This window comes from Sorex araneus, chromosome 1 (assembly GCF_027595985.1).
Source record: "Sorex araneus isolate mSorAra2 chromosome 1, mSorAra2.pri, whole genome shotgun sequence".
Lineage (NCBI taxonomy): Eukaryota > Metazoa > Chordata > Mammalia > Eulipotyphla > Soricidae > Sorex > Sorex araneus.
Window position 1 is genome coordinate 71,736,388 of NC_073302.1, and position 26,518 is coordinate 71,762,905.

The 26,518-nt window shown below is 45.1% G+C and overlaps 1 protein-coding gene across 1 annotated transcript in view; it reads right to left on the bottom strand.

Annotated features, from left to right (window-relative positions):
- DMRT1 (doublesex and mab-3 related transcription factor 1) overlaps window positions 1-26,518 on the bottom strand; it is a 103,297-nt gene that overhangs the window by 23,606 nt on the left and 53,173 nt on the right. The window contains exon 4 of the mRNA XM_055123576.1: window positions 19,948-20,092. Within this exon, the coding sequence (XP_054979551.1) occupies window positions 19,948-20,092 (145 nt within the window). The remainder of the gene's footprint in view (window positions 1-19,947; window positions 20,093-26,518) is intronic.

Here is a 26,518-nt window from a genome sequence, read left to right on the forward strand (position 1 = left end):
CTCAAGTACCACCAAGAGTACTCTCTTCCCCAAAATACTTCTTTCCTAAATGGCTTTCTGGTCTTTCTTATCAAAATAAAATCCTCTCCAGAATGAAAAAATGGAATTTGCTGGTAAATTGTCAATATTCTATTCCAACCAATCCTCTTCCCACAAAGAGCTGATGTTCACAGAGGAAAGGAAAAATCCATTTGTTAAAGGCCTTGCATCCCACTATCCTAACAAAATTCAGACATTTGGGGAGAGAAGGATGGGGAGAGGGAGTAGAAGGGAGAAGGGAGAGGAGGGCAGCCTTCCAAGTGACGCTGAGGTGGTCCAGGGCCTCTGGGAGATTCTCAGCTAATCAAGTGGGTGGCTGCACGTGAGGGCCCGAGGATGCTGTGCTGCTCAGACCCTCTGGTCCCAGGGATTGCTCAGGCCACAATGGCAGTGCTCAGAGATTCTGGGGTCACGCTCAGCAGTGGTTGGGGAACCAGGTGTTGCTGGGGATCGAACCAGGATTGGCAACAGGTAAGGCACGAACTCTAACCCCTGAAATCTCTCTCTCTGGAGCCTCAAAGACTTCTGAGGAAACAAAAATTACGTATTGCCACTAAAATGCAAGGAGAGGTATGCTCCTTTTAAGGAGTCAAGGAAACCATATGTGAGATTAAGTGATAAAGCTATAAGAAGTGATTGGACGGCCTATCTGCATGATCCATTGGCTTCTGACACAACCCAGTGCTTGTGTCAGCTCATGTACCCAGAACAGGATCTTTGCAACATGAGTGGGCCAGGGGTTATCACTTCCTTCCCAGGCTTTCTGACAGGGACACCCTCCTTCTCCATGCACACACCTACAGCTCAGAAGGATGTGTGGGGAGGAGTCAGTGCCTCAGCCCACCTAAGGCAGCCCATGGATTAATAGACTTCTGCTTTGTTCCCACAGGAGTGTTTCTGAGAGGTTTTCCAGAAACTCCTGAGAAAATTCCAAACCCAACACCTGCTGTTCTCCACTGTGACTCTGCTAACACTTCAGGTTGGCTTTTCACTCACTCTTCTTGACTCCTGGTTTTTGCTCTCCGAAATTACTCTGTAAAGGACAGAGGGGGTGTTACTGGTACCCAGGCAGAGCCGTTGTTGCTAGGGTGAGGAAACTGCCAGTGAGGGGGGAGGCTGGATCTGAGGCACCCTGGAGCTGGCAGCCCACCACACCACAGATCAACACTTTAGACTTCGAAGCAACCTTCGAAGTTCATACAGCCCTGCGGAAGTATTTAATGACCTAAACCCTACACTCAGAGGTGATTAAAATGGCAAATTGTGTCACATCTCTTAGTACAACAAGAAGCATAATAAAAAAGATTCTGAGTGCTCCAAGACATTCAGATTGCAGCCTGTGAGACTTAAGAAAAGGTTAAGTGGGAGATAAGGCCCTGTCTGCACCAAGCAAAAACCATACTTAACTACAGAAAGATGTTGTGAGTGTTCAACTTGTATTGAGGCGAAGGCCAATGTTCCATAATAATAAAGTCAATAAAATCAATTCCCTGACATCTGCACCCCAGCAATCAAAAGCCGGCCTCATGCTTCCTTGAATAATCACTACAACAGTTTTCACTCAGTACCAGGTAGCAAACATCCTCCATAAGGCAGGGCCAAGTAATCCAAGGAGAAAAATATATGTTTCCAGTTTTAGTTTCTTTGCTTAATCTCTGGGGCAAGCACCCTGCACTTTTTCATATCAGTGAATTATTGAAACAAAAGTCGTACTTTAAAATAAGACTGACACCCACACTTGATAAAATTATAATAAAGTGCCTTCATTTAGAATCCACCAACTATTAAATAATAACAACAACAATAATAATTTTGGTTTTTAGGCCACATTGTGCAGTGCTCAGAGCTTACTCCCTACTCCTGTTTCTGAATAGCCCAGGTTGATCCTATGCAAAGCAAGTTCCTATCTGCTGAGATACATACATAAAATATATATACATTATATATGTATATAATATATATTATATGTTTATAATGTAATATGTATATAATATATGTACACATATAATTATAAAACATTTTAGTACTATTGTAAACTGCACTGTAGCACTGTTGTCCTGTTGTTCATCGATTTGCTCAAGCGGGCATCAGTAACATCTCCATTATGAGACTTGTTGTTACCGTTTTTGGCATATTGAATACGATACAGGTAGCTTGTCAGGCTCTGCCGTGCGGGCGGGATACTCTTGGTAGCTTGCTGGGCTCTCCGAGAGGACAGAAGAATCGAGCCCGGGTCAGCCACATGCAAGGCAAATGCCCTACCCGCTGTGCTCCAGTGCTTTGATAGGTACTGAGGAAAAATAGATTCCAAGTACAGTAGACATTTTAAACTATGATACCTTAAAATCTGATAGAAGAAATGACTTTAGAATCATTTTACTTACGGGAGTGTGGGTTCCTTTTCTTACTTAACAATGGGAAATTAACAATTTCCTCTATGGTTTACAGCAGCAAAATGCTATTCACAGGACTAAAACAAATGAGCAAACCATTTGCCTTCATTTGCTAGAGACAAACATTTGGCTTGATAAGTAAACAAAAAGTCATTTATACGCGAAAGATCACTTATATGTATATAAACAGTCTGATTTACTCCAGTGGATCTGGAGGGGGTGTAATTTATTATAGTCCACTTAGCCCTGTAACAACTGCTTTTCAAAAACGGACATTGATTCATGAAAATGAACATACAGACTCTCTTTGCTGCATAAACCCCAACAGCCTCAGGCGAGTGCTGATAGAAATGTAGTACAAGGCAGTGCAAACCGGTATGCGGAAGCAAGCAATTACTCCGGTATTTAACCCAATCTATCGCTGGCTCGTCAGAAAAGCGCTTAGCATGGGAGTCAGACCAGATGAGCTGACAGAGAGCACAGCCACTTAACTGTCCCCTCCAGCGATTACATTCTCTCAACCCTGAGTGTGTCAAATTAAAACAACTACACATTGACTTTTTGCTTCTGTAAACATTAAGGGGTGATTGACAGCTCTGCTGCAGTCAGCCAGGCATTATCCCAGGCCTTCCTCCTCCGCTGCTCCTGGCTCTGGTCGTCTGCTCCGTGAGGAATACTTCTATGCCATACAGAGAGAATTCAGGGCTCTGCCAGACCCAGGGAAGAGGTTCTGCTACATACAAGAACCTCTCCACCTCTTACATACTCACACTGTGCTTCGGAGGGCCCTGCATATTGCAGAAATTAACTTGTGCTGCTACCTGTCAGAAAGACTCTAGTGACTTCCAGTGAGCAGAACAGACAAGCAGCGACCATCTTTCATACACTCCGGGAGAATTCCTTTTCTTTGGAATCCTGTTCTCTATTTCAGAGCTGTACAGAATGAGAAAGGTAGGGCTGAAATAGTTGAAAAAGACAGGTCCATAAAAAAAACTGAGTGGAAAGAATGCAAAGGGATTTGGCCTTTTAATTTGCATGAGACCAACCCTGGTTTAATCCAGGCACCACACTCCATAGTACACTCCCCCCCCCCCACCAAAAAAAAACAAAGGGAGAATCTATTCACCACAGACAGTATAAGTGGAATGGGTAATTGGGAGCACTGTAGGTTTGTGCTGCAAATTCACCTTCAGCATCTCTGCCTGCCCTAGAGAAAGGCCATGGGGAAAGTGTTGCACTTGATCTCTTTTGTCACTTTCCCATCTTAGTGCTAAGACCACTCAATACAGGAAATAATGTCTTTTCAATCAACATATTGGGAAAACTGAACTTCCGAAGCAAGAAAACGAAACTGTACCCTCATCTTATATTGTCATAAGCTAACTCAAAATGGAATAAAGACCTAACATCTGAGCTAAACTGCATGATTTTTTAAAAGACTTAAAAGAAAACAGGGACTAGGTTTATAAAATGTATAAAGTAAAATTTATCACACCTGAGGAGCTATGAAAATCTGCAGTGAGCTGGGCAGAACTGTGGATGGTTACTCTGAGATCCCATTTGTGGCTGACTGGCAAATGAAGTATAGTCTTTGAAATTAAATTCTTAATTTATAAAGTTGTGCTAAGTGAGTTAAATGCCAGAACTAGACACTAAACTGGTGCTAGATTTGTTTGGTTTCAGAAGGGGCGGGGAGGGGGGAAAGAAAAAAGAGAAAAACTCCCAACCTACTAGATTATTATTAGTATTAAATAAAATTGAACTGGAGCTATAGCACAACAGGTAGGGCATTTGCCTTACACGCATCTGACCTGGTTCGATTCCTTCATCCCTCTCGGAGAGCTCAGCAAGCTACCGGGAGTATCCCGCCCGCACGGAAGAGCCTGGCAAGCTACCTGTGGCATATTCTATGTGCCAAAAACAGTAACAAGTCTCACAATGGAGACGTTACTGGTGCCCACTTGAGCAAATTGATGAACAACGGGACAACAGTGCTACAGTGCTAAATAAAATAATTTCTGTCCATGAAGAGCTCATAAAGCAAGTTACCATTTTCCATATTTGTCTGATCTGTGACAGATACTAGCTAGTCCCCTAATGCTAAACTTCATGGACTTACTTCATGGTAAATTACCACAAAGTCACCTTTGCTTTGGTCTTATTACCATCTGAAAATGATGCGGTGCTTTCTCATTAGTTTCCCTGTGTATTTACCTCATCCATTTCCCCCAATTCCCAGCCATAAAAATTATAAAGACTAATTTATAGTAGTTAATCAGAATTCGACTGCTTAAGGTTCACAGAATACTTCAAGGGCAGAGATGGCAATGAAAAGGAAATCCTTCCCCAAAGTCAGACATGAAAAGTGGGGAGAGGAAAAGTGAAGAAAAGGAGTCAGGGGAGTGGAGATGAGGGGAGGGGTAGAAATCAACCCAAATGTCCTACGTGAGCAGGTGTGAATGTCCTTGGAATTCTGCCAAATTCCGAAACTCTCTCCTCCTCTGAGCCGGGGGTGATGCCACTGGCTGTACTAAGCACCCCAAAGTGCTTGGAAAGTGACCTGTTGTCAGCAAACATCCATTAGTCAAGCCCGAAGAACCTACTGTGTTCATCCTCCACACCCTGGCCTACCGAGTCCCAGCACTCTTCTCTTTTTTCCCAAGAACCTTATTAAAAAAAAGGCATTTAAGGCAGAAAACAGCCCAGTATCAAATCTCCAAAAGAACATGATACCACCAAATCTTTCCAGGTAGATTGGTTTGGGTTGAGAGCTCTGGGGCCTCCAAATAGGGGTAGGAAGATTCCCCTGTCTGTCTGGTCTGAAGAAACAGCAACCTGAATCCACATCAGACACCTCCAACATAGAAACAGCCCAACTCCGCCACTGACCCTCATCAAGCTGCCAACTTTCCAAATTGTTCCAGATCTGAAGCTCTTGGACCAGCATCACTGCAAAATTCCATAATACTGTCAGCCCAGAAGGATCACAGCTAATCTGACTGGAAAGTTGCATAGAAGACCCCCAAGTTCAATGAGCCTAAACAATAACACGGAAGGCTCAGCTAGCACTAACAGCACAGGAGATCCTCAGATAATGACTTTAGTAACATCAATGTGAGATATAACAATTACCATAAGTTGACTGTTATTGATCTAAGATTTGATAACTCTATTTGCCTTTGTGTTGTAATAACAATTGCACTGTCGCACTGTAAAAAAAAAGAAAAAGGCATTTAGGGGCTGGAGCAATAGCACAGTAGGTAGGGCGTTTGCCTTGCACGTGGCCAAACTGGGTTCGATTCCCAGCATCCCATATGGTCCCCTGAGCACCGCCAGGGGTAATTCCTGAGTGCAGAGGTAGGAGTGACCCCTGTGCATCTCCAGGTATGACCCAAAAAGCAGGGGAAAAAAAAGGCATTTAAAGTCAAGAAGCTCTTGGTAGTTATGGACTGAATGAAAGTCTTCCTAAAATCCCCAATGGGAGTCCTAGGCTGCAATGAGACGCTATTTGAGACGAGGACCAGAACCAAGGTCATGAGGGCAGGGCCTCAGTGCCATCCCTCCGGAACTTCTATCAGAAGAGCTAAGACCACAGTCCCTCTCTCCACACGCAGAGATGTGATACCCTGTGAAGACGCAGTGGGACTCAGCCAACTCCAGCCCAGAGAGGACTCGCTGCAAACCCACAGCAAGCAGCTCCGTCTGCCCTGCGACATCCAGGCCTTAGAGCTCATCTGCTGTCTACACCACGCAATCTATGCTATTCTGTTACAACAGCTCCGGAGGGTTCAAGTCAGAAATAGCAGCATGAAACTATAAAATCCCATCACTTGGCCCCTTCCAACACCCATTCACACAACACTTTATACGGTTACAAACACTGGATACAAACACTCATGTGTTGAAAGAGCTGGACAACTCAACACCTTTATTGCAAACCACAACACCTAATCAGAGAAAGAGAACAAAAGGGAATACTCTGCCATAGTGGCAGTGTGGGGTGGGGGGGATGGGACTGGGGAGGATGGGAGAGATGCTGGGTTTACAGTTGGTAGAGGATGGGCACTGGTGAAGGGATGGGTTCTCGAACTTTGTATGGGGGAAACATGAGCACAATAATGTATAATTCATTTCAATTCTTAATGTAATTTTATTAGATCAATAAAGTCCAGATTAAAAAAAAAAAGAAAGAGCTGGACATACCCTAGTGGGGTAGAACACGTACTTCACCGTGAGACTCTGTTCTCCTTCCCACCCTTCCCACTGATGCCTCGATGCTGGGGTTGCTCCCACAGCTGGCGGTGGTGCTCCCATACTGACAGCTGTGCTGTTTGCTGGGAGTCACACCCAGACCTCGGTGCTCACTCACTTGGCCTCACCACAAGGCACTCTGAACTGTGGTGCTGCATACACACTCACCTGGGGTCACTCTCCTCTCTGTGCTCACACACATCCTAGTTGCATGCGCGCCAGCCTGCTGTGGATCCCACAAAGGTCATGTCCAATGTTTCACTTCCTGGCCACGCCACTCACACACACACTGCACTGTGGGGTAGCCGCAAACCACTTGTGGCTCTTCCCGGGCTCACACTGCGGCACTCTGGGGTATCAAACTCAGGACACACGCTTGCAAGACGGGGATCTAAGCCACTGAGCTCTTCCCCCAATATCTCACTTTGAAAACCTTGTGATTTTAATAGTCTTACAGTTTTCCCAAAGTTTCTGAACTCAAAATAAATCAGACTTGCCACATGCTGAATTATTCAGCCACAAGAAATAAGTACTAATACACACTACAACATGGATGAGCCTTGAAACACCTGCTGAGTGAAAGAAGCCACGTAAGGGGTCACAGGAGGCATACAAGGCTTCAAGTTCAAACTCCAACACTGCTAAGCACTGAACCACCCAGTCATCACCCCAAGTAGCCTTGGGGTTTCCTGATAGTAGCACTGGTTGAGCACAGGGTTTCCTGATAGTAGCACTGGTAGTAGCACTCACCATCCCTCCCCATTACAATACGGCAAATACCTGATTCCAGTTCTATGCAACTTCCAGAATAAGCAAACAGACAGCAAGCAAGATAGTAGCTACCAGGAACCAGAACAAAGACGGAAATAAGTGATTACAAGGGGGATTCTTGGGTGGACAACGGAAATACTCTGGAATTAGATAGTAGTGAAGGTTGCACACCTTTGCTGACATACCTCTGAGGAGGTAGGTTTTATGATATATGGATTCTGTATTAGTAAAACATGTACAAACAAAGCAAGCCTGTTTCACCTTCGGAGTCATTTTAAATGATAAAGATGAAGCCTGTCTGGAAGGGTTGCTTATCTGGAACATTCACTCAAAAGCTGGATCCTCGAAGTCGGGATGAAACCTGCGCTAAGGTCTGCAAGGACAATCTCGACTAACCTGGGTCCTTCTGTGGGCAGGATGGGGAGGGCCTGTGTCTGTAAGACCAGGCATTAGGGACGATGAGGCAAGCTCCACACACAGTTCACACACAATGGGTTTCTGAGTCTACGCCATCGCCTTGTTCCTACTGGGAGAAGGATTCAGTAAAGAGATGGCCCGGCAGGGGGACATCAAGAGTCATGGTGTGCCCAGCAAACTGAAAGGGAACCCACTGGACAAAATCTGAGGAAGTCATAAATCTTCACTTTGAGTTAATTTTTACTTGCCACTATCTTGATAGATGTAGCCCATAAAATACAAAATAGAAAAGGAAAAAAATTATTTTGAGCTTCTAGATTTATAAATCACCTAAGAGGAGGAGGAAGAAGTGATGTAGTAAAACGGGGCAGGATCCATCATTGTAATCCAAAACCTTTTCCCCAAGAAACCAAGAATGGCTGCAGTGAAACCAGGAGGCATCAAGGATGACCAGCATCTCCTCCTCCACTCTCCTGGCAGCCCGAGGAACATGGCAGCCCACACCGAGTACACTGAGGTCGCACGCAGCCGTGATCACACTCCACCACTTTCAGTTCCATCTCTAATCCAGGGCCCGAAACGCTGGTTCATAGAAAACTTGAGTAAGACATAAAGTTGCCAGTAAGGCAAAGAAAAATAAAAGCCAATACAGGGTGCTGAACAAGTTTAAGTTTCAGAATCGGTTTGTTTGGTTTGGTGTCTGGGTCCCACCAACCAATGCTCAGGGCTTACTCCTGGCTCTGTGCTCAGGGATCACACCTGGCAGTGATCAGTAGAACACATGGGATGCCGGGGACCTAACCCGGACCGGCCGCATGCAAAGCAAGTGCCCTCTCTACTGTCCTATTATTCCGGTCCCAGAATCATTTTTCAAAAAGACAGTATTTGGGACATCACCTTTGCAGTTTGTCTGCAACCCTACCCAGAGGATGCAGAACTCTGCTCTTCCTCCTACAGATAAGGGCCGGTGAAAGCTTCCGACCCCCTTCCTCCACAGACACCAGCACCGCACGCCTGCCGCTGAGTGCTGTTGCTGCTACAGGACACGCACACACACCACTCATCACTCTCCAGTAAGGAGACACTGCAGCAGAGCGGGTGCAGCGCAGGACTGTCTGCCTCTGCTCCGCAACAGTGGGGGAACCTCTATCCTAGATCTGATGTCAGTGGGGTTTGAGAAACTCCACATTCACTAGAAAGCCAGATGTGTGAAGACCAGACAGCACTCGACACAGAGAGAATTTTAACACATTTAGCTGTATGTGATCCTGGCACTGCAGAGTCTGCCGCTATCTCTGAATAGCTTTTTATGAAGCTCATTTTTAAGACGGGTGCTTTTAGGGTGAATGTAAATAAACCTGATCATGCAATAAATTCCATGTGCTCTTTTATACTGCCGATTTAAGCTCCAACATCATAAATCTCCTCTTGGAAGCAGCATCTTTCAAGATAACAGAGGGATCACTGGGATTTTGATACCCATGGAAAAAAATAATAAACAACTGGCTTGGGGGTCATGTGCGTGCACGCGCACACGGGCACACTCAGAAGCAGGCTGGGAGACTGACAGCCAGAGGGAAGTGTCCCAGGGGGCGTCCTCCACTCACCCGCATCTCAGGGGGCTCATTCCACTGCTACACCAGCATCCCGAGAGGGATCCTGGGTTTTGTAGAAGACAGCAAGTGTCACCACTTTCTGGGCAACATCAAACTTGCTTCTACAATGAAATCACTTCTACTCCACTTCCCCCGCCCCCAAATATACCAGTTATACCCATTTTGACGAAGTACTGGAAGGCACATAAATGCTGGTCACCATTCTTCACGGAACAAGCCCAGTTGGAACGTGACCTCAGCATATACTGTATTCCCATGTATACGTGCAAGATGGGAAGTATATGCCTATATATAAATATAAATACATATAAAGCTAACTTTCACTGTTCAGAAAACAAAAGCTATCCCCATATAACAGCCAAATTCTGACATAACTCAATTTGGACACCTCATCTGGTGTGCACTGCACTCACTCCCAGTGTAAACCCCACCGCGCCGGGCAATGATATACTGTAATGTCACATCGCAATCTGGATTTACTATAAAGGGCCGCCGACGAGCTTCAGAGCAGTAAACATTGCAGCGAGGTGTATTTCACACTGAGCTGGTTTTTATGAAGAACACTTCACCGCCCAGGCACGGCACCTGGATGATGGATGGTGAAAGATGCATGACAAGCTTCATCATTGTTTGTAAATCTTAACTGTTCCTGCTCACTAACTCTGGAGGCAATTTTCAAAGACAGCGGCCGACAGAAGGACAGCACAGCTTTCCTGAAGGTTATTCAAGTTGTACTTGGCCTGGGCTGTGCCTCTCAGGAGCAGAGCTGGGGAAAGAAACTCCCGACTGACTCTATGCCATGCCCTCCCAAACACTGCCGAGGCCTTATGGGTCTGAGTTGGAATCCAGTCAAGAGATCCCATGCTGAGCACGGTGGGGATGCGGGTGGGTGCCACGAGGCTATCCTCGCTATGTTCATGTCCAAGTAGAACCCTGCCTCTTCAGGCTTTGTAAATGCAAAAGGTCACTGACTAACAGAAAAGACAAACCTGACTGAGGTGTGGTGTGCCCACAAGATGGGGGGGTGTTCCCTGAGCAGTCAGACAGGAAACTGCCAGACTTCCATCAAAATTAAAACGGCACTAACAGTGTGGACAAGCATCATTTTCCAGGTGATAATCTGGCTGCTAGGATCTTTAGGACTTCCTGGAAAAGCAGTTTCCAGACCTCGATGCTGTCCTGCTGTGGATCGCACCGTTATCCAAAGTAAGACCCCTGCATGGCGGAGGTGCCCTGGACCCTCACAGCTGTTAACGATGCAAAGCAATCTTACCAACAACTACTGACATGAGGGCAAAATACTGCCTTTCTTAAACAGCACCTGGGAAAATGGGTGTGCTTGTTACACTAATTTTTTTTTTTTTTTTTTTTTTTTTTGCTTTTTGGATCACACCCAGAGATGCTCAGGGGTCACTCCTGGCTTTGCACTCAGGAATTACCCCTGGCCGTGCTCAGGGGACCATATGGGATTCTGGGAATTGAACCCGGGTAGGCCTCGTGCAAGGCAAACGCCCTACTCGCTGTGCTATCACTCCAGCCCCTTGTTACACCAATTTTATTTAATTGGTTTGAGGGTCACTCCCAATGATGCTCAGGGCATACTCCTGGCTCTGTGCTCAGTGATCATTTCCTGGCAGGTCATGGGGGACCCTATGTGGTACTAAGGATCAAATCCAGGTCAGATGTGTTCAAGGCAAAGTGCCTTGTCTACTGAATTACTATGCCCTCTCTCCAGCCCATTCACACTAATTTTACAGTAAGTTTTATGTCCACAATAAAAAAGAAATTAAAAAAAAGATAGTGCTTCTCCTTGCACTTGTAATTTTAAAGACAATAACAAAATTTTATTTATAACACCTATCTAAATAAAATATTAACACTCATACTCACTTCTCTTTTGACACAAAAAGAAAATTCCAGGGATTGGAGAGATAGTACAGTGGGTAGGGCGTTTGCCTTGCACGTGGCCAACCCAGGTTAAATTCCCAGCATCTCATACGGTCCCCTGAGCACTGCCAGGAGTAATTTTTGAGTGCAGACCCAGGAGTAACCCCTGAGCATCACCAGGTGTGACCCAAAAAAGCCAAAAAAAAAAAAGAAAGAAAAAAGAAAATTTCATTATAATCACAAAATTAAAAAAGACTTTACTGTGCTAATCAAGTCATACAGGTGTTTATAGTGTCCATTCAGTCTTGGGAGGAGGAATGCGGTGGGGTACTGTAAAGCGCCTCTGGAGTGTCAAGCTGTGACTCCAACAGGCTGCAAAAAGACACCCCTATATGGGGGTGTTTCTGCATGACGCACGAGCTGAGGGAGCAGGTTCTGGAATGTTACCATTGCAAGTGAAACAGTATGAGTGCATTCTTATTTTAGTCCCAGCAGGCAGAACATTCCTAGTTCAGCCTCAGCCCCAACCAACATCATTATTTTCTTGAAAATTACTCCCATTTGAGAACAGCAGACTGGAGGCTATGGAGGCTGTAGGCTGATTAGTCACCCACCACCTGGACATAAGGCCCCCGCCTCACAAAGCCTCAGTGGGCTCCTCTGCCAGCTAAAGATGTAACTGTTGTTAATTATTATAAGAATTAACGGCGTTATCCCTGTGAAGTGCACCCAAAGTGTCTTTCAGACATGGTACAAGTCAAACAAATCTTTGTGAGGCAAGGGAAAGAAAGGAAAGAGGAAGAGGCAGGTTGTACCATGGTAACCACTATCTCTAAAGAGCTCTTTATGCTGCCCCACGCCCACCACAGAGTGACTCTCAGATCTAAGCCCCCGGCTGGCGCCCCTTCACCAATAGCCAACGGCATGCCCCAGACATCACAGCACTCTGCTCACACAAAATCCCCTCAAACGCAGGAGCTGGTTTGGCCCAGATGTGGTACTTATCAGGACAGAGATATAGGTAAAAAACACTCAGACTTTGACATTCATGTTTTCTTAACAGAAGATTCTCCATGCAGGCACACTGCAGCTGGAGGCTGAACTCCACATTTGGCCATGACCTAGTCACTTCACTGAATGCTTTACCATCCAGTCTAATGCTGGGCCACTCAGGCAACCAGGAAGAGGACCCAGAGGTCAGTTTCTTAAGTGTTCAAGAAACCATGAACTGTAGCATGACCTGCTCACTGTACTATCTCTCCAGCCCCATGTCTAAGACTGACCTCTGACAGGCGACCCCAGGCAGAGCCTCCTGGCCTAATGCGTGTGGCCTGGCCAACTGGCCACATTCACACACAGGGCACGCTAGAGGCCCGGCTGCCTTGCAGAGTGTTTGATTTTTTATTTTGTTGGGTTGGGGAGGAGGGGGGAATGCAGAGGGCACACCTGGTGACACTCAGGAGTTACTGCTGGCTCTGAGTTTTTGCTGGCTCTGAGCTTAGAATTACTCCTGGTGGTGCTCAGGGGACCGGATGGGGTGCCAGGGATTGAACCCGCACTGGCCGAATATAAGGCAAGAGCCTTACCCCCGTACTATCATTCCAGCTCAGGGTGTTTAGGAAAAATTAGTACAAAGAAAAGATTGAGAAACCTGTGAATTTCATCAAACGGCATTTGACTTGTCTTCTGTATTTTTCAGGTATGAAGGGGCCTACCGGTATCTTTATGTACACATCTCTGTTCACTCTGCTTAAGACTCACTCTGTAAGTCTTCACAGGTTCAATGATGACCAACTTATGGCCAGCATTATTTCAATCACACCTGTATTCACTAACGATATGCATACACCTGAAGCACACAGCAGACTTTATAACATGCTAAACAACATATTTCAGTATGTATCTCTAAAGAACTCTAAAATCCAGAACACTATTATCATACCTAGAGGAAAAAACCCAGTTCTTTAAAATCACAAACCCAAAAGTATTTAAGTTTTCATTTATCAAGTCGGTATCATAGTTTAAAAGGCTGTTTGAGGCAGGATTCAAATAAAAGGCGTATTTACAACTGGGTGGACATGACTCAGGGCCTCCGGGAGCCCTGGTACCCACTCCATCTTTTTATTGCTTTTCTTTTGCAATTTGTTTGGGAGGGAGGGGAAGTAAGTTCATTAATTTGCCCTGGCTTTGGCAAATTGTGTGCTTCTGTGTCATCTAGTATGTTACTCTATTCTATTTCCTGCAAAACCTGGTAACTGCATTCTAAGAACTTTATCAGCTTGGGTTAGCTGTTAGAGGGGTAAGATATTTTTAAAAAGTCTTCAATAGTACTATTTTAAAATGCTTATTTATATGCTTAGACTAACTACATATTATTTACTTTTAAATCAATGAGGTCTAGCTAATTTTGAGCATCGTAATACACACATCACCTTTAAATTGGAAACATGACAGCTGAAAATTAAACTTTCCTTCTTAAGGATCACAACCATTTTAATCTGCACAGCTCACTTCACTGCCAGACAATTGCTAAAACTGAGTAAGTTAGAAATGTGAAACAGAAATAGGAAGCCCCTGATTTCATGGTGCCAGGCTTGCATGGAAGAATATGGAGGGGACAAACTCTGCAGTACTTTTATATAATTTTCTAAATGATCCACACTGAAAGTAAATTAAGCTGCTGTTCTTCAATTTCAACTTTTCAGGTGAGAGAACTAAAACTCTAAGGCATTAAATTCACATTTTATAATCTAGTCCAGGGCTGGGGATCCAGGCCAGACCTCATCCTGGGCTGGCGTCCACTCTCTCGCGTGTGTTGGCCTCTGAGGTCACTACCACTGAGTGCCCCACTTACCTCTGCTCAAAGCTGACACTCAGAAGAAAGGTCAAGTAAAGAAAATAAGTTTATCAGCAGAGTGCTCTTTTCTTTGAAATTTAGCAACTAAGTCATTTTTTTGAAGTGCCAAGTTTAGTGCAACATTTTCTAAATGCTGTACCCAATACATTTTGGCAGTCCTTAAATTAGGAAAGAAAGGAGTAGATCTCTTTTCTTTTATGGCGAATTCCACACAATTCTGAGTGGAATATTCTCAACAAAGGCAGCCCGCAGATTCTTTGGTCTGCTCTCTGTCCTGCCTGAGCAAGACTCTATTTAAAAAAAATAAAAATAAACCAACACAACACCACCACAAAAACACTCCAGACCATCTGTGTCTCTGATAAGAGCTGCCGAGCTGTCAACGAAACCCTTGCAGAAAGGAATGCTGGAGTGATAACAGAATCCTGCCATCTCTCGTCATATTCGGGGATTTACAGAGCTTGTCTGCATATGCTCATGATTTCATCCTCACCACACCAGTGTGGATTTGCCACACTCCCACTGCCTCGCCCCCCACAGGCAAGGAAACTAGGTGCTCAGAGAAGAGCCACCCAAGCTTCAGAGCCAGCCAGTCGTGGCCACACACCAAGTGTCCGGCACCGGCCTTACCACTCGCGGCACAGCACCGGATGTGAAAGGCACTGGCCTCCTGAGCCACAGGGGACATCTGTGCTCCTGAGGGGGCTCACCTCTCCATTCCCAGGGTCAGACAGGGTGTCTACAGCGAGGCTTAGCTCTAGTCCATGCAGTATTATGCACACCCATCCCATGGGTGAGATCCTGACCATTTGCTGCCACTAGTCACGACAACTGGGGACAGGGGCAGGGATGGGCTGTTAAGCCATCAGTGAAGTCAAGTACTTCTAGATCTACTGGTCTAAAAACTGTCCTGGATGCACAGACTCACATGCTCACTGGGGAAATGAAGGTCTCTGCAAGGCGCCCAGACATTCCCTAAGGGAGCATGAGGTCTTCACTAGCCCCAGGCCCTTGACTGCTGAGAAAGTGTCTGTGCCAAGTATTGACAACCTTTGTGTGCTAAGGGAACGACGCACACAGTTCCTGACCCAGGAGGGGCACCTCGATGATGTTTCCTTCTTCTGGAACGAGAGGGCTGATGGGAAAGGTAGAGACTGCACAAGGGCTTGTGGCTGGAACGAAGCCAACAGAAGCCTCAAGACCTGAAGCAACAGGTGGCACCACTTCTGACTTTCAAACTAAGATGCAAAGTCGACAAAAAGATCCAAGTCTGCTCAGTCTGACGTTCTGCTCTGGTGCACAGGGCCTCTAGGGCACTGACGGGGGCCCTGGGCATTCGGGTGAATGGTGCAGTGCCCAGGCCTGGTGATGTGGCGCTGCCTGGGCCTGAAGCACTGGGCCAGCAAAGACGTCCTGGCTGCATTTGGACCACAGGTGCCAGGCACTGGACTCAGAGCCTCCAGCCCTCTAAAAGCTGCTTCCTGGTCCCTGGACTTACCTTCACAAAAGCTTTTTGCAACTGTCGGCCATTCCTATATACTCAGAACTGACATTCAAGGGGTGGAGAGATAGCACAGCAGGTAGGGCTCTAGCTTGTACACAATCTACCTGGGTTTTTCCTGGTACCCCATATAATCCTCCTAAGCTTGCCAGAAGTGATCCCTGAGCACAGAGCCCAGAGTAATTCCTGAGTACTGCCGGGTGTGGCCCAAACCCAAGCCAAACAAAACTTATACCCAAGAATTTATGTATTTTTATATTTAAAAAAAACTTTGATTTATTGGAGCCATGATACTCAGTGATGCTCAGGGGCTACGCAGGACCATGTGGTTCTAAGCAGTGAACCCCGGCCTCCCACATGCAACGCATGCACTCCAGCCTGCTGAGCTGTTCCCAAACACTCTGCACAAACAGAAAAGGCTCCCCTCCAGAGACAGGAATGTTCCTTCCTCAAATTTCCCCTTTCTACAAGCTATGGAAGCACTGCATTTCAGTGCTCCAACTGCCACTATCCGAACATCCTGCATCTGTTACTAGCAGCTGGCCACACCCTCCCATGCTCTACCTGGGCCCTAGGGCAGTGTTTCTGAAACTATTTGTGGGGAGAAATCTATTTATTTGGGGTAAAAAGAATTTTTCTTTCTGTTTCTAATACATCATAGTCTGATTTTTTTGTAAGTAAAAATTACTTGGATCATAACCTTACTTTAAAAAATATGGAAAACAGGGCTGGGGACGTGGGGGTGACAGCTGCGCTTTTGAGCATTTGGCCTGTGAGAGGCCGGAGGTTCGCCCCACGTACCACAGAGCTGCCTGAACACTGTGGGTGTGGCACACACTTGTCACAAAAAGCAAAAGGCAAACAAGTTTTGGCTGGGGAAACTAGACTACATACACTTGTGGAGAAGCTCACCCAATCCTGGAAAAGTTCCATACGGAATTACGATCCAGCGCAGGAATTTCATTCCCAAGTACATACCCAGAAGAAACTTAGCAGGTACTCAAATGGGACTGAATCACAAACACCAACAACAGTGTTGTGCACACTAATAAGCAAGAGTGTAAACACCCCAAAGGCCCATCAAGTAATTGGTAAACAGATGAAAACGTATCAAATCAGCAGAAAGGAATAAAATTAGGCCACAAAAAGGCATCAGGTGTGCTATCATCTGCTATATTGCGAAGAGACCTTGAAAATAAGATGCTAAGTGAATGCAGGCACAAAGGGCCATGCATTCGTGACCTCAACGTCACAGAACTTTCAGAAAAAAAGCAAATCCATCCAGTCAAAAAGCCAATGGTGGTTACTGAACTGGTGGTACTGAGGGCTGGAGAATGGAGGATGGAGAACAGGAAGCAATCGCTTATGGAATATGAGGTTTCCGTTAGGGGGTCGGAAAGGGAGTTCAGCGGCTGGAGAGTATGTGAGACACCCAGATGTGACTCCTGACACTGCACAGTCCCCTGGCACTAATGGCAGCAACCCCTGAGCAACCCTAGAGCTTACAGAATTCCAGCCCTGAGCACCACTGGGTGTGATTCCCCCCCAAAGCCAAATAAATGCCTCTTAAAAGGATAGTCCCTATTACTGGACTCGCCTCTACTTAGGAGATGAGTGGAAATTGCTCTCAAAGTGCTCCCCACTTTGCCAATACTGATAAATGCAGACTCAGTGCCCGAGGAGATGATCCCAGGAAGTGCTCTTGTTGGCCCCAAACTAAAGTGCTCTCTTTCCTCTTCCCCTTTCCATCTACACTGTGAAATTTCTAAGTGATACAAAGGCCAAGATACCAGTATGCTTGGAAGCCCCCAAAACCATTTTTCTGAGGGAAAACTCCCCAAAATATGTATTTCTACCAATTCCTAGTGATGCTTTACATTGTCGTAGAGGAGGAGTGTAATATGGTGCTGTATTTTCTCCCAGCTAACTCCCCCATATCTGAATCCTCATCTTCCTAATTACTAGGGATAGAGATTAGAGAAGGGTTAATTTTAGAACTATTTCACACCATCAAAACTTATCAATCCCAAAAGTTTAAGAATTCCTTGTTATCCACCAGTCTTTCCCAAGGCTACTCGACTGGCACAGCTGGTCTTTTCTTTCTTGAATAGTAACTTCTGGATCTTCCTTTCTGTGACATAAATTCAAATGTCTGGGTTCCTCCCCAAATATGCTTCTCTCTACTCAAAAGATTTCCACTAATCTTTTGGTCTTATGGGCCTGATTTAAACTTACACCTGTGTTTCAAGAACACCAGTGTTTCTCAAACTACTCTACTACTCCTGATCCAGAAGCCAGACAAGTTTCTTTTGTTTCAGTTCTAACTTTCTGAGCAATTGTTTGATATTTCATCCCTGAACTGTGCATACTCAGCAGAGAATGAGTTAGGATTTTGATGTTTCAGGTTCATTTCATTACAGAACTAAGCTGACTTAAATAGTTGACTCAATCACTCATCTAGCTAACAAAAGGTAAGTTAAAGTATTACAGCAGGCAAAAAGATGTGTATAAAGCGTTCTCTATCCGCATGGAGCTTACAGCCAATATAGTCATATTAACAGAATTTAAGGAAATGTGCATGAAGGACCATATGCAAACAGATTTATGGTCCAAACATCACAGTCATAGGAGACCGAAGAAATGGTACAGCGGGTAGAGCATTACATGCGGCTGATCCAGGTTTGATCCCCAGCATCCCAGAGAGTCCCCTGGGCATCACCAGGAATAATTCCTGAGTGCAGGAGTGCAAAGCCAGGAGTAAGTAACCCCTGAGCATCACTGGATGTGGCCCCAAAATAAAAACAGAACAGTCACATGTCACTGTGCAATGGTCTGAGAAATACACTGTAGGTGACCCTGTCATTGTACGAACACTGAGTGTAATTCTACAAACCTGGGTGGACCAGCTCCCCACACACCTAGATTGCAGGGTATAGCCTGCAGGGGCTGCTGCCACACACAAGATCTGATGTTGATGACAGCAACTGTACTACACAATGCCCGGCTGTACCTCTGTGCTGTCCACTCCTGACCCAAAAAATGATTTGCGCGACCAGAGAGAGTGCACTGAGCACTGTGTCTCTAAGTGGTCTCGCTGCAGTCCATACCGACTACCCACTCCAGTAAGTGCCTTGTGCTATCTGCCCCTTCCCTGTGGCTGCTGCTGTGCGGGGCTCGAACACTCTTGTCCCGGTGCTTGTACTCACATGGCGGTGGCGCAGGAGATCGCAAACTTTGCTCTGGGATCACACTGGGCATGTGGGGAAGTACCGGGGATGGAGCTCGTGGCCTCATGCCTGCAAGACACACCCTCTGCTACTGAGCCATCTTGGGTCACTTCCTTTAGAACGGTAAATACAGTGTAACATGCCCGGCTCTTTAAGACTTCATGGTTCTGAATGTGCAATCAATGTTCTGCTTCGCCTTCTCCAAAGAGTCACTTAGAAGATGAACTGTAAACTTCATACAATATAAATTCTAGTGGTCAGTTTAGCTACCAAGACGCTCACTACTGCCCTGATTTCCACGCACATCCTCAGCTATGTATGCCTTTTATTGTCCTAGGTTAAAATTATGCTTAACTATAAAGATCTCACACTGGGGACTGGAAACACGGCAGCCAGGAATGACCTGCCTATCGAGGGAGTGTAAATGTTGGGAGAAGGTTAAAATTGAAGTTGAAGTATTGTGTATTTCAACGTGCTTTGGTTCATTAAACAGCCAATTTTTTATTTTAAAGCCAATCTATCAGAGTTATTTGCATTGCTACTGCATACTCTGTGATCAATTGTATTAAAAAATGTTTTACTATGTTATTTTATTTCCTCCCCTAAAAGATGAATACACCTTCAGTTTTAAAGAGGAAAAGTTTTATAAAACAAGTATTCGATATATAGAAATTTACCACACACACACACACACACACACACACACACACACACCAGGGCTGTCTCCTACTGAAAGTGCTCTGTACTTCATACTGACCCCCCAGAAAGTACATTCAACACTTCAGATAATGGGGGTCTCTTATCTTAATCTCATCACTCCAGATAGTCAGAAAAGTCAAACGCTGTATCAAAAGCCTATCAAGCATTAGTAAATGTTTGCCTGAGTCCCCTGTCACGAGCTGTCTGGCAGTCTCTACACGGTCAGCATCAGGGAGAGCGGGTGCGATGTCCACCCTCTCCACCCAGCTCATCTTTCAATAGCACCTACCACTCGCTTTGGCTTCCGCATAGGAAGGTCCGTCCTCGAAAGTGAAAATCTGGGACATGCTCTGGCCCAGGTAGGAGGGCGGTGGGTAGTATGAATGCATCCGGTACTGCGAACTCACGGCGTGACGGTTCTCTGAGTTTTTCATCTGCTGAAGAACAAAGGAAGGGAAATATAAAACATATGTAGAACTTCGCCATCATTACAAGAATGCTCTTGTTGAGTTTTGCTTAATTCTTCTTCTCTTTTTCCGTGTGTGGGGGCTCAGAATCAGGGCCCCACATGCAAGGCAAGTGCTCTGCTGCTGAGCTACATCCCATGCCTTGGCTTAATTCTTCTTCAATTAAAAGACCAGCATAGAACAATTTTAAGTATTCGCTACTCCAAGGTACAGACCCGAGAACTATTAGAGCTGTGCATCCTTTGATGCCTTGTCTGTTGGGGGTCCTTTTTATACACGAGTACCTGTAAAGAAGGCAAGTGGGGGCATGGGGCAGGAAGGAACCCGGGGATACCAGTGAAGAAAAGGTCACAGTAGTGGTGGGACTGATGCTGGAACCTCGTATGACTGAAAATCTATTCTGAACAACTTTGGAAGTCATGGTGGCTTACATTTATGTGTGTACGCATGTGTATGTGTGCACATGTGCACGCACCTGCATATACACATATTTTTAAAAGGATCCCAACAGACAAAGCATCGAAGGACGCACCCTCAGCCTGACTCTTTGGAGCACATTTTTGAGTTCAGTTGTTGTAGTTTGGGTTTCCTGTTTTCAGTGTTGTTGGCTCTGATGGTTTAGACACAAACATAAACCTCACCTCTACACCACCCATGTGTGAGGCGCCTTGGCCTCTTATCTGCCATAAGCCCCGTCTTACCTCTCTCCTCGGTTTCTTTCTGGTCCTCATGTCTATAATCTAAGGCCCGAGTTTAGGTAGCCTAAGTTGGCGCTCTTTCTCAGACACTCCAAAAGCCCACGTGAGCTCCGTTAACCAGGAGTTGAAGGCAAAGTGTGGCTTTGCCAGTGAAGCCAGCGGAACACTGAAGACCAGTTTCACAGGAACAAGTTATGTGACTTCCTCTCCTGCTGCCTGAGTGTCACCCTGGTTTCTCTGTGTTTACAGTGTTCATGGAAAAGGCATTTGCAGCAACAATATGCTCGTGGTGGGTAAGGGAACCTGTTGTCACTAGCCAGACAATGTGCCAGGTACTGCCACTCAGTGTCCACTCCAGGCCTCTTCACATTTCCCAGCAGCAGGAATGTCAGCCAGGATCCGATTCCCAGACTCTCCTGATGTCCTGCAGCAGGACCTGAAGTGAAACTGAGGCAGAGCAGGGGAAGCGAGCACGTGGCGAGGGGTGCAGAGCTGCAGGCGGCTGGCATGCGGCCTTGGCTGGGCGGGAAGGGGGAGTGCATTTTTCTGGAAGCCTCACAGTCTTGATGTCTCATTCACAGCTAAGGAGATGTTGGTCCAGAGAGCTCGAGCGAGCGAGCTCAACACACAGGCATGCTTGCTTTTCGTGCAGGAGGCCTGGTTTTCACCCCTGGTATGACATGTGGTCTCCCTTGTGCCAATAAAAATGACCCAGAGCCCTGAGTCAAAAGTGGCTTCTGAGCACTTTCAAGTGTGGCTCCCAAACCCAAACCAAAACAAAGCCCCAAAGTTAGAAAGATGTTTTCTGAAGAATTACAAGGGCCCCTCCCTTCTGCTTTCCACCCCCTCCCTGGCCACTTTCACAAATGCCCTTGCATGGCTGTATTTTCTGCAGGTATTTAGCTAAAGATCTATCTTTACAGCAAAAAGCATTTGCCCTCAATTACTGCATATGGTCCTTTAAATTTAGATGGCTTAACTTCTTGATTTTGGGTTTTTTTTGCTTTTTGCTTTTTGGGTCACACCAGTGATGCACAGGGGTTACTTACTCCTGGCTCTGCACTCAGAAATTACTACTGGCAGTGCTCAGGGGACCATATGGGATGCTGGGAATCGAACCCGGGTCGGCCACGTGCAAGGCAAACACCCTACCCGCTGTGCTATTGCTCCAGCCCCAGATGGCTTAACTTCTTAAAAAAATAATCAGGGACTGTTTAGGATAAACATTCAATTCAAGGTTTAGAAAGCCATGTTAAAAATCATGATTTTTCAATTGAGTCTTTAGAATGATATTTAACAACGAAAACAAAATGACAAAACCTCGTAGGGAAAAATAAAAGGCTTCCTCAAGACAATCTGTGAATATCTAGATTTTGAACAAGTTCCCAAGTAATGCAGAGAGACCAGTGCACTTAAGACTATTACAGCACTCTTGGTACAAAGGCCTAAGCCCCTAATTTTTGTACTGATAAGAGCTCAAGGGACTCATTTTGACCTCTCAACTGCTCATCACCACAAATGATGCTCTGAGATCTGGTCTGCTTCTTGGTGAAGCGATGGCAACTTGATTTCATTTTATTATTTCCTTCCAACGCAGTTTTATTTGTCAAGTTCCCATGGTCCTTTCTCATTTGTTACTACAAGCATATGAATTGATATGCCTGTATCAATCAAAGGAAGCATATCAATTCATATGCTTGCTTTGCATGCAAGAGGCCTGGCTTACTGCATTACCCAATTTTCACATTCTATCACTGAAAAAAGTCCAGAGAAACCGAGAGCTGAATTCAACACTAGAAACCAGGGAACTCGTGTGGGCAGGGGTGATAGGAAATGTTGAGAATGTCCCCCTTCTCTTCTAACAGCTGTGTGGGTAGAAACCTCCTCAGACGCTTTGCAAACACCTGGGCTGTATGCATTAGGGGACCATCCCACAAGGGAATAGAGCAATGGTCCCCCAGCCTGCCACCCACTCTGTCTCAAATTATGCTTCCCTATTCTCTTTTCCTATAAATCTGCTTCTTGTGACCATGCAGACAAGGTTACTTTGAAGCCACGAGTCCACCATTTTCCAAAACTGCCGACCTATTGCCAACAGGGCTTCCATGTCCCTTCACCATGTCTCTTAACTGCATGGTCCTAGAGCAGCAGTGGAACCGGAACTTGGTGGTTCAGTCACATAAATGTTTACTAATAAGAGGGCAAACAAGCTGCACAGGGGAAATACTGAGCATCCTAGAGCCCACCCCTCGCCACGCTGATCTAGCAAATCACACTTGAGCCTCAGAGCAACACACACAGGGAAAGAAGGGACGATACAGCAAATGCACAGCCTGAATAAAGCAGCTCCAGCTAAGGCGCTTGGCTGTGTGGTGGCCGGAGCTGTAAGACACACGCTGGACACTCGTCCTGCTTTTCCCTTCCTCAGAAATAAGCTGAAATGTCACCCCCACCTTTTTTTTTCAGCTGGAAAAATAAGCCCATATGCAGTTTCCTGGCAAAGTGAAGTGGCAGTAACTCAAACTTTCAGAAACTGAAAAATACACGTTAAAGCTCTTCAGAGACATTGTTTCTCCACTTCAAGAGAAAACCAAGAAAACCAAGAGGGTACAACCCTAAGGTTGTGTAATTGAAAATACTTGAAAAAAATCTGAAAAATTATTTTCAAAAATAATTGAAAAATACTGGACTTTGCACAAACCCCCATCCTCTTTTCAAAATATTTGAAAAATATTCATTATAAATCTAGAGCGAAAATCAGTCATTTTTCTAAATGGACAAACAGTAGGCATCTTAGGCTTGGGAAGCGACAAGTCCTCAAGAATGGGTATGGCTATATGCCAATGATTATTTATTGCCAGAGAGAGCGCTCAGGGCGCTGAGCACATGCTTTGCATGCTCAAAGTCCAGCTTCCATCCCCTGTAGCACTGCTGGGAGTGACCCCCAGGACAGAGCCATGAGTAACCCCTGAGCACCACTGAGCGTCAACTAAAGGCAAAACCAAAACTTTCTATATAGAGAGGTGAGGAACCCGGGGACACTGGTGAGGACAGCTGATGAGGTGGTGGGATCAGGGGTGGAATAATCGAAAACCTAACTATGAATAACTTTGTAACTCACAGTGCGTTAATAAAATAAAATTTGGAAAACTTTATTAAAAACTTTAGAAGGTAAGGAGGTGCAGTGGTTCTCAAACTTTGCTCCCACCACATAAAGGGAAGGAAACCACACCAGACGCCTGGGCCACCAAGAGCATCCCACCTCACCTGTCTGGGATGTGGCTTGGGTCCCAGGTCATTCCAATGCCACACTAAGACTGGGAATTACCAACACACCCTCACATCCCTGCTGAGTCCACGAGAATGACAAAACCCCAGACCCCCCGTATCAATGAAAAATTGCAAAAGTATGTAAGTCTGGCACGCCAGTCTGAATGTTGTCGATTTCAACATGTTACTTAAAAGACACAGATATTTTTTCTCCTTAATTATTAAGTTTACAGGAATTTCAACTCTAGTTGTGTTTATTTTATTCTCCCTTTTCTCTGTGTTTATAAAGCATCAGAATACAAGTATTTGGAAACAGGAAGTAAGTTATTTGAATCCAGACACTGAATGTGTCCAAGGTCGCTGAGCTATAAAAAATGTCCAGCAAATGCAAGTCAGCCACCGATCATGTCACATACATCCAAGAGAATAACCACAAAGGAGCATCCACGTGACAATCTGGACCTAGGGAAGGATGACACGTCGTCCATGTATTTCGAACTCCATGTGTGAACTCCATGTCTGAAACATGAGGTTAGACCAACTCTGACTCATCCATAGCCCTTCTTCCCCCCCCCCACACACAAAGTTATGGCAGATTTGATTTTAAGTTCTATTTTCACTTTTTGCCCCTTCTAACTTAAATTTACAAAAATCACAATTCTGCTACTTTCAGCTTAGACAAATGGGTAAATAAAGAAAGCTTTGAAACTTGTTTTACTTTAAGCCAGTGGGACTCAATCAAGGGCTATCTGTCTTCCAGGGGATATCTGACAGTGTGCATTAATTTTTCATAGTCAGGGAGAGACAGAGGAGTTGCCAATGCAGTAGAAACCAAAAATGTCACTGAATGCCCCAAAATGTACAGGACACTTCCCCATTCCAAAGGGCCAGTGAGGAGAAAGCTTTCCCTACGCTCACCTAACACCTCTAAATCTCCATCCAAAACAACAAAGTTTAGGGAGGGAGAAGATTTAACCACAAACTGGAGTAACTTCAATTTTACTAAAAAGACAAGAGGTGTTTTTTTTTTTTCTTCTTAATGCAAGGTTGTCTGCTTCCTCTCAAGGTTTTATTTTGCATCCTTTTAAATTAAGTCAACCCATAAAACATAAAACCCAGGACCCTAGCGGGTTATGACTAAAATCATAACCCATTATAGCATTGTATGGTTGCATTAAGCCAGAGGCTCTCATTACTGCCCCCTACACACACATAATCACACGCATCTCCAAATGCACAGAGTTGGACGGCAAGGAACACACATGTTGCCGTGTCAACCTCAGGGACACTGAAAAGTTTGGTTTCATTCAATTGCTATGGGCATACAGCACAATAAATCTGAACCATACCTTTCTTTTTTTGTTTTTATATACGTTGTCACTTTTTTATAATAACAATAAAATCCCAACAAAAAGTAAAAATATTAGATCCCACTTCCTGTAAAAATCATCCCAGACACTATTCAGTGGTTGTCCATTAAAGCGTCAGACAAGAGCAGAGCCTGGTCTTTCCCAGAACTGAACATTCTAATTCTAATTGACTGCCCAAAAGAGCCGTGAAGGCCAAATGGCTGTCTGCTTGTTTATGACGTCTGAGTGGAGGAAGACAAAACGGTCAGAGTAAAATTCCTAATTGAAACTCTGGTATCTAAGTTAACAGTGTGAAGAGTTCCCCCAGCACTGGCAAGTGTCTGGGCTTGATCACCCCACCTGCTTTAAAAAAAAATAGGGACCACATTAACTGGACTAATAGGTAGCTTTCTGCTATTTTTTTTTTTTTTTGGCTTTTTGGGTCACATGTGGCATTGCACAGTGGTTACTCCTGGCTCTGCAATCAGGAATTACTCCTGTCAGTGCTGAGGGGACCATATGGGATGCTGGGAATCGAACTTGGGTCGGCCGCGTGCAAGGCAAATGCCCTACCTGCTGTGCTAATGCTCCAGCCCCGCTTTCTGCTATTTTATCAGAGAAATCTGGTTTAGGAGGACTTGGGCAGCAGGAGATATGATTAAAGGTTCTGATTGGGAGACTGGTGACCTAGCCTCTGTGCAGTGAGCAGATTTAATACAAGAAAAGTGCCATTCAAGTAAAAATCATATAAAACATGGGATCATTAAATCAAAATAACCCATTAATATTTTTTTTTCAAAAAGGGAGCCACATCATCACTTCTTATTAAGGAAATCTAAATCAAGACAACAATGAGATATCATCTTACACCAGTGAAATGGCACATATTAAAACTACTGGAAGCAATGCTGGTGGGGAAAGGAGCCCTCACCCACTGCTGGTGGGAATGTTGTCTGAGCCAACCCTTATGAAAGAAATTATGGAGGATACTCAGCAAACTCAGATTTGTGCTCCCAAATGATTCACTAATTCTGCTTTTGGATACCTATCCCCAGGACAGAAAAACAATAACTCTA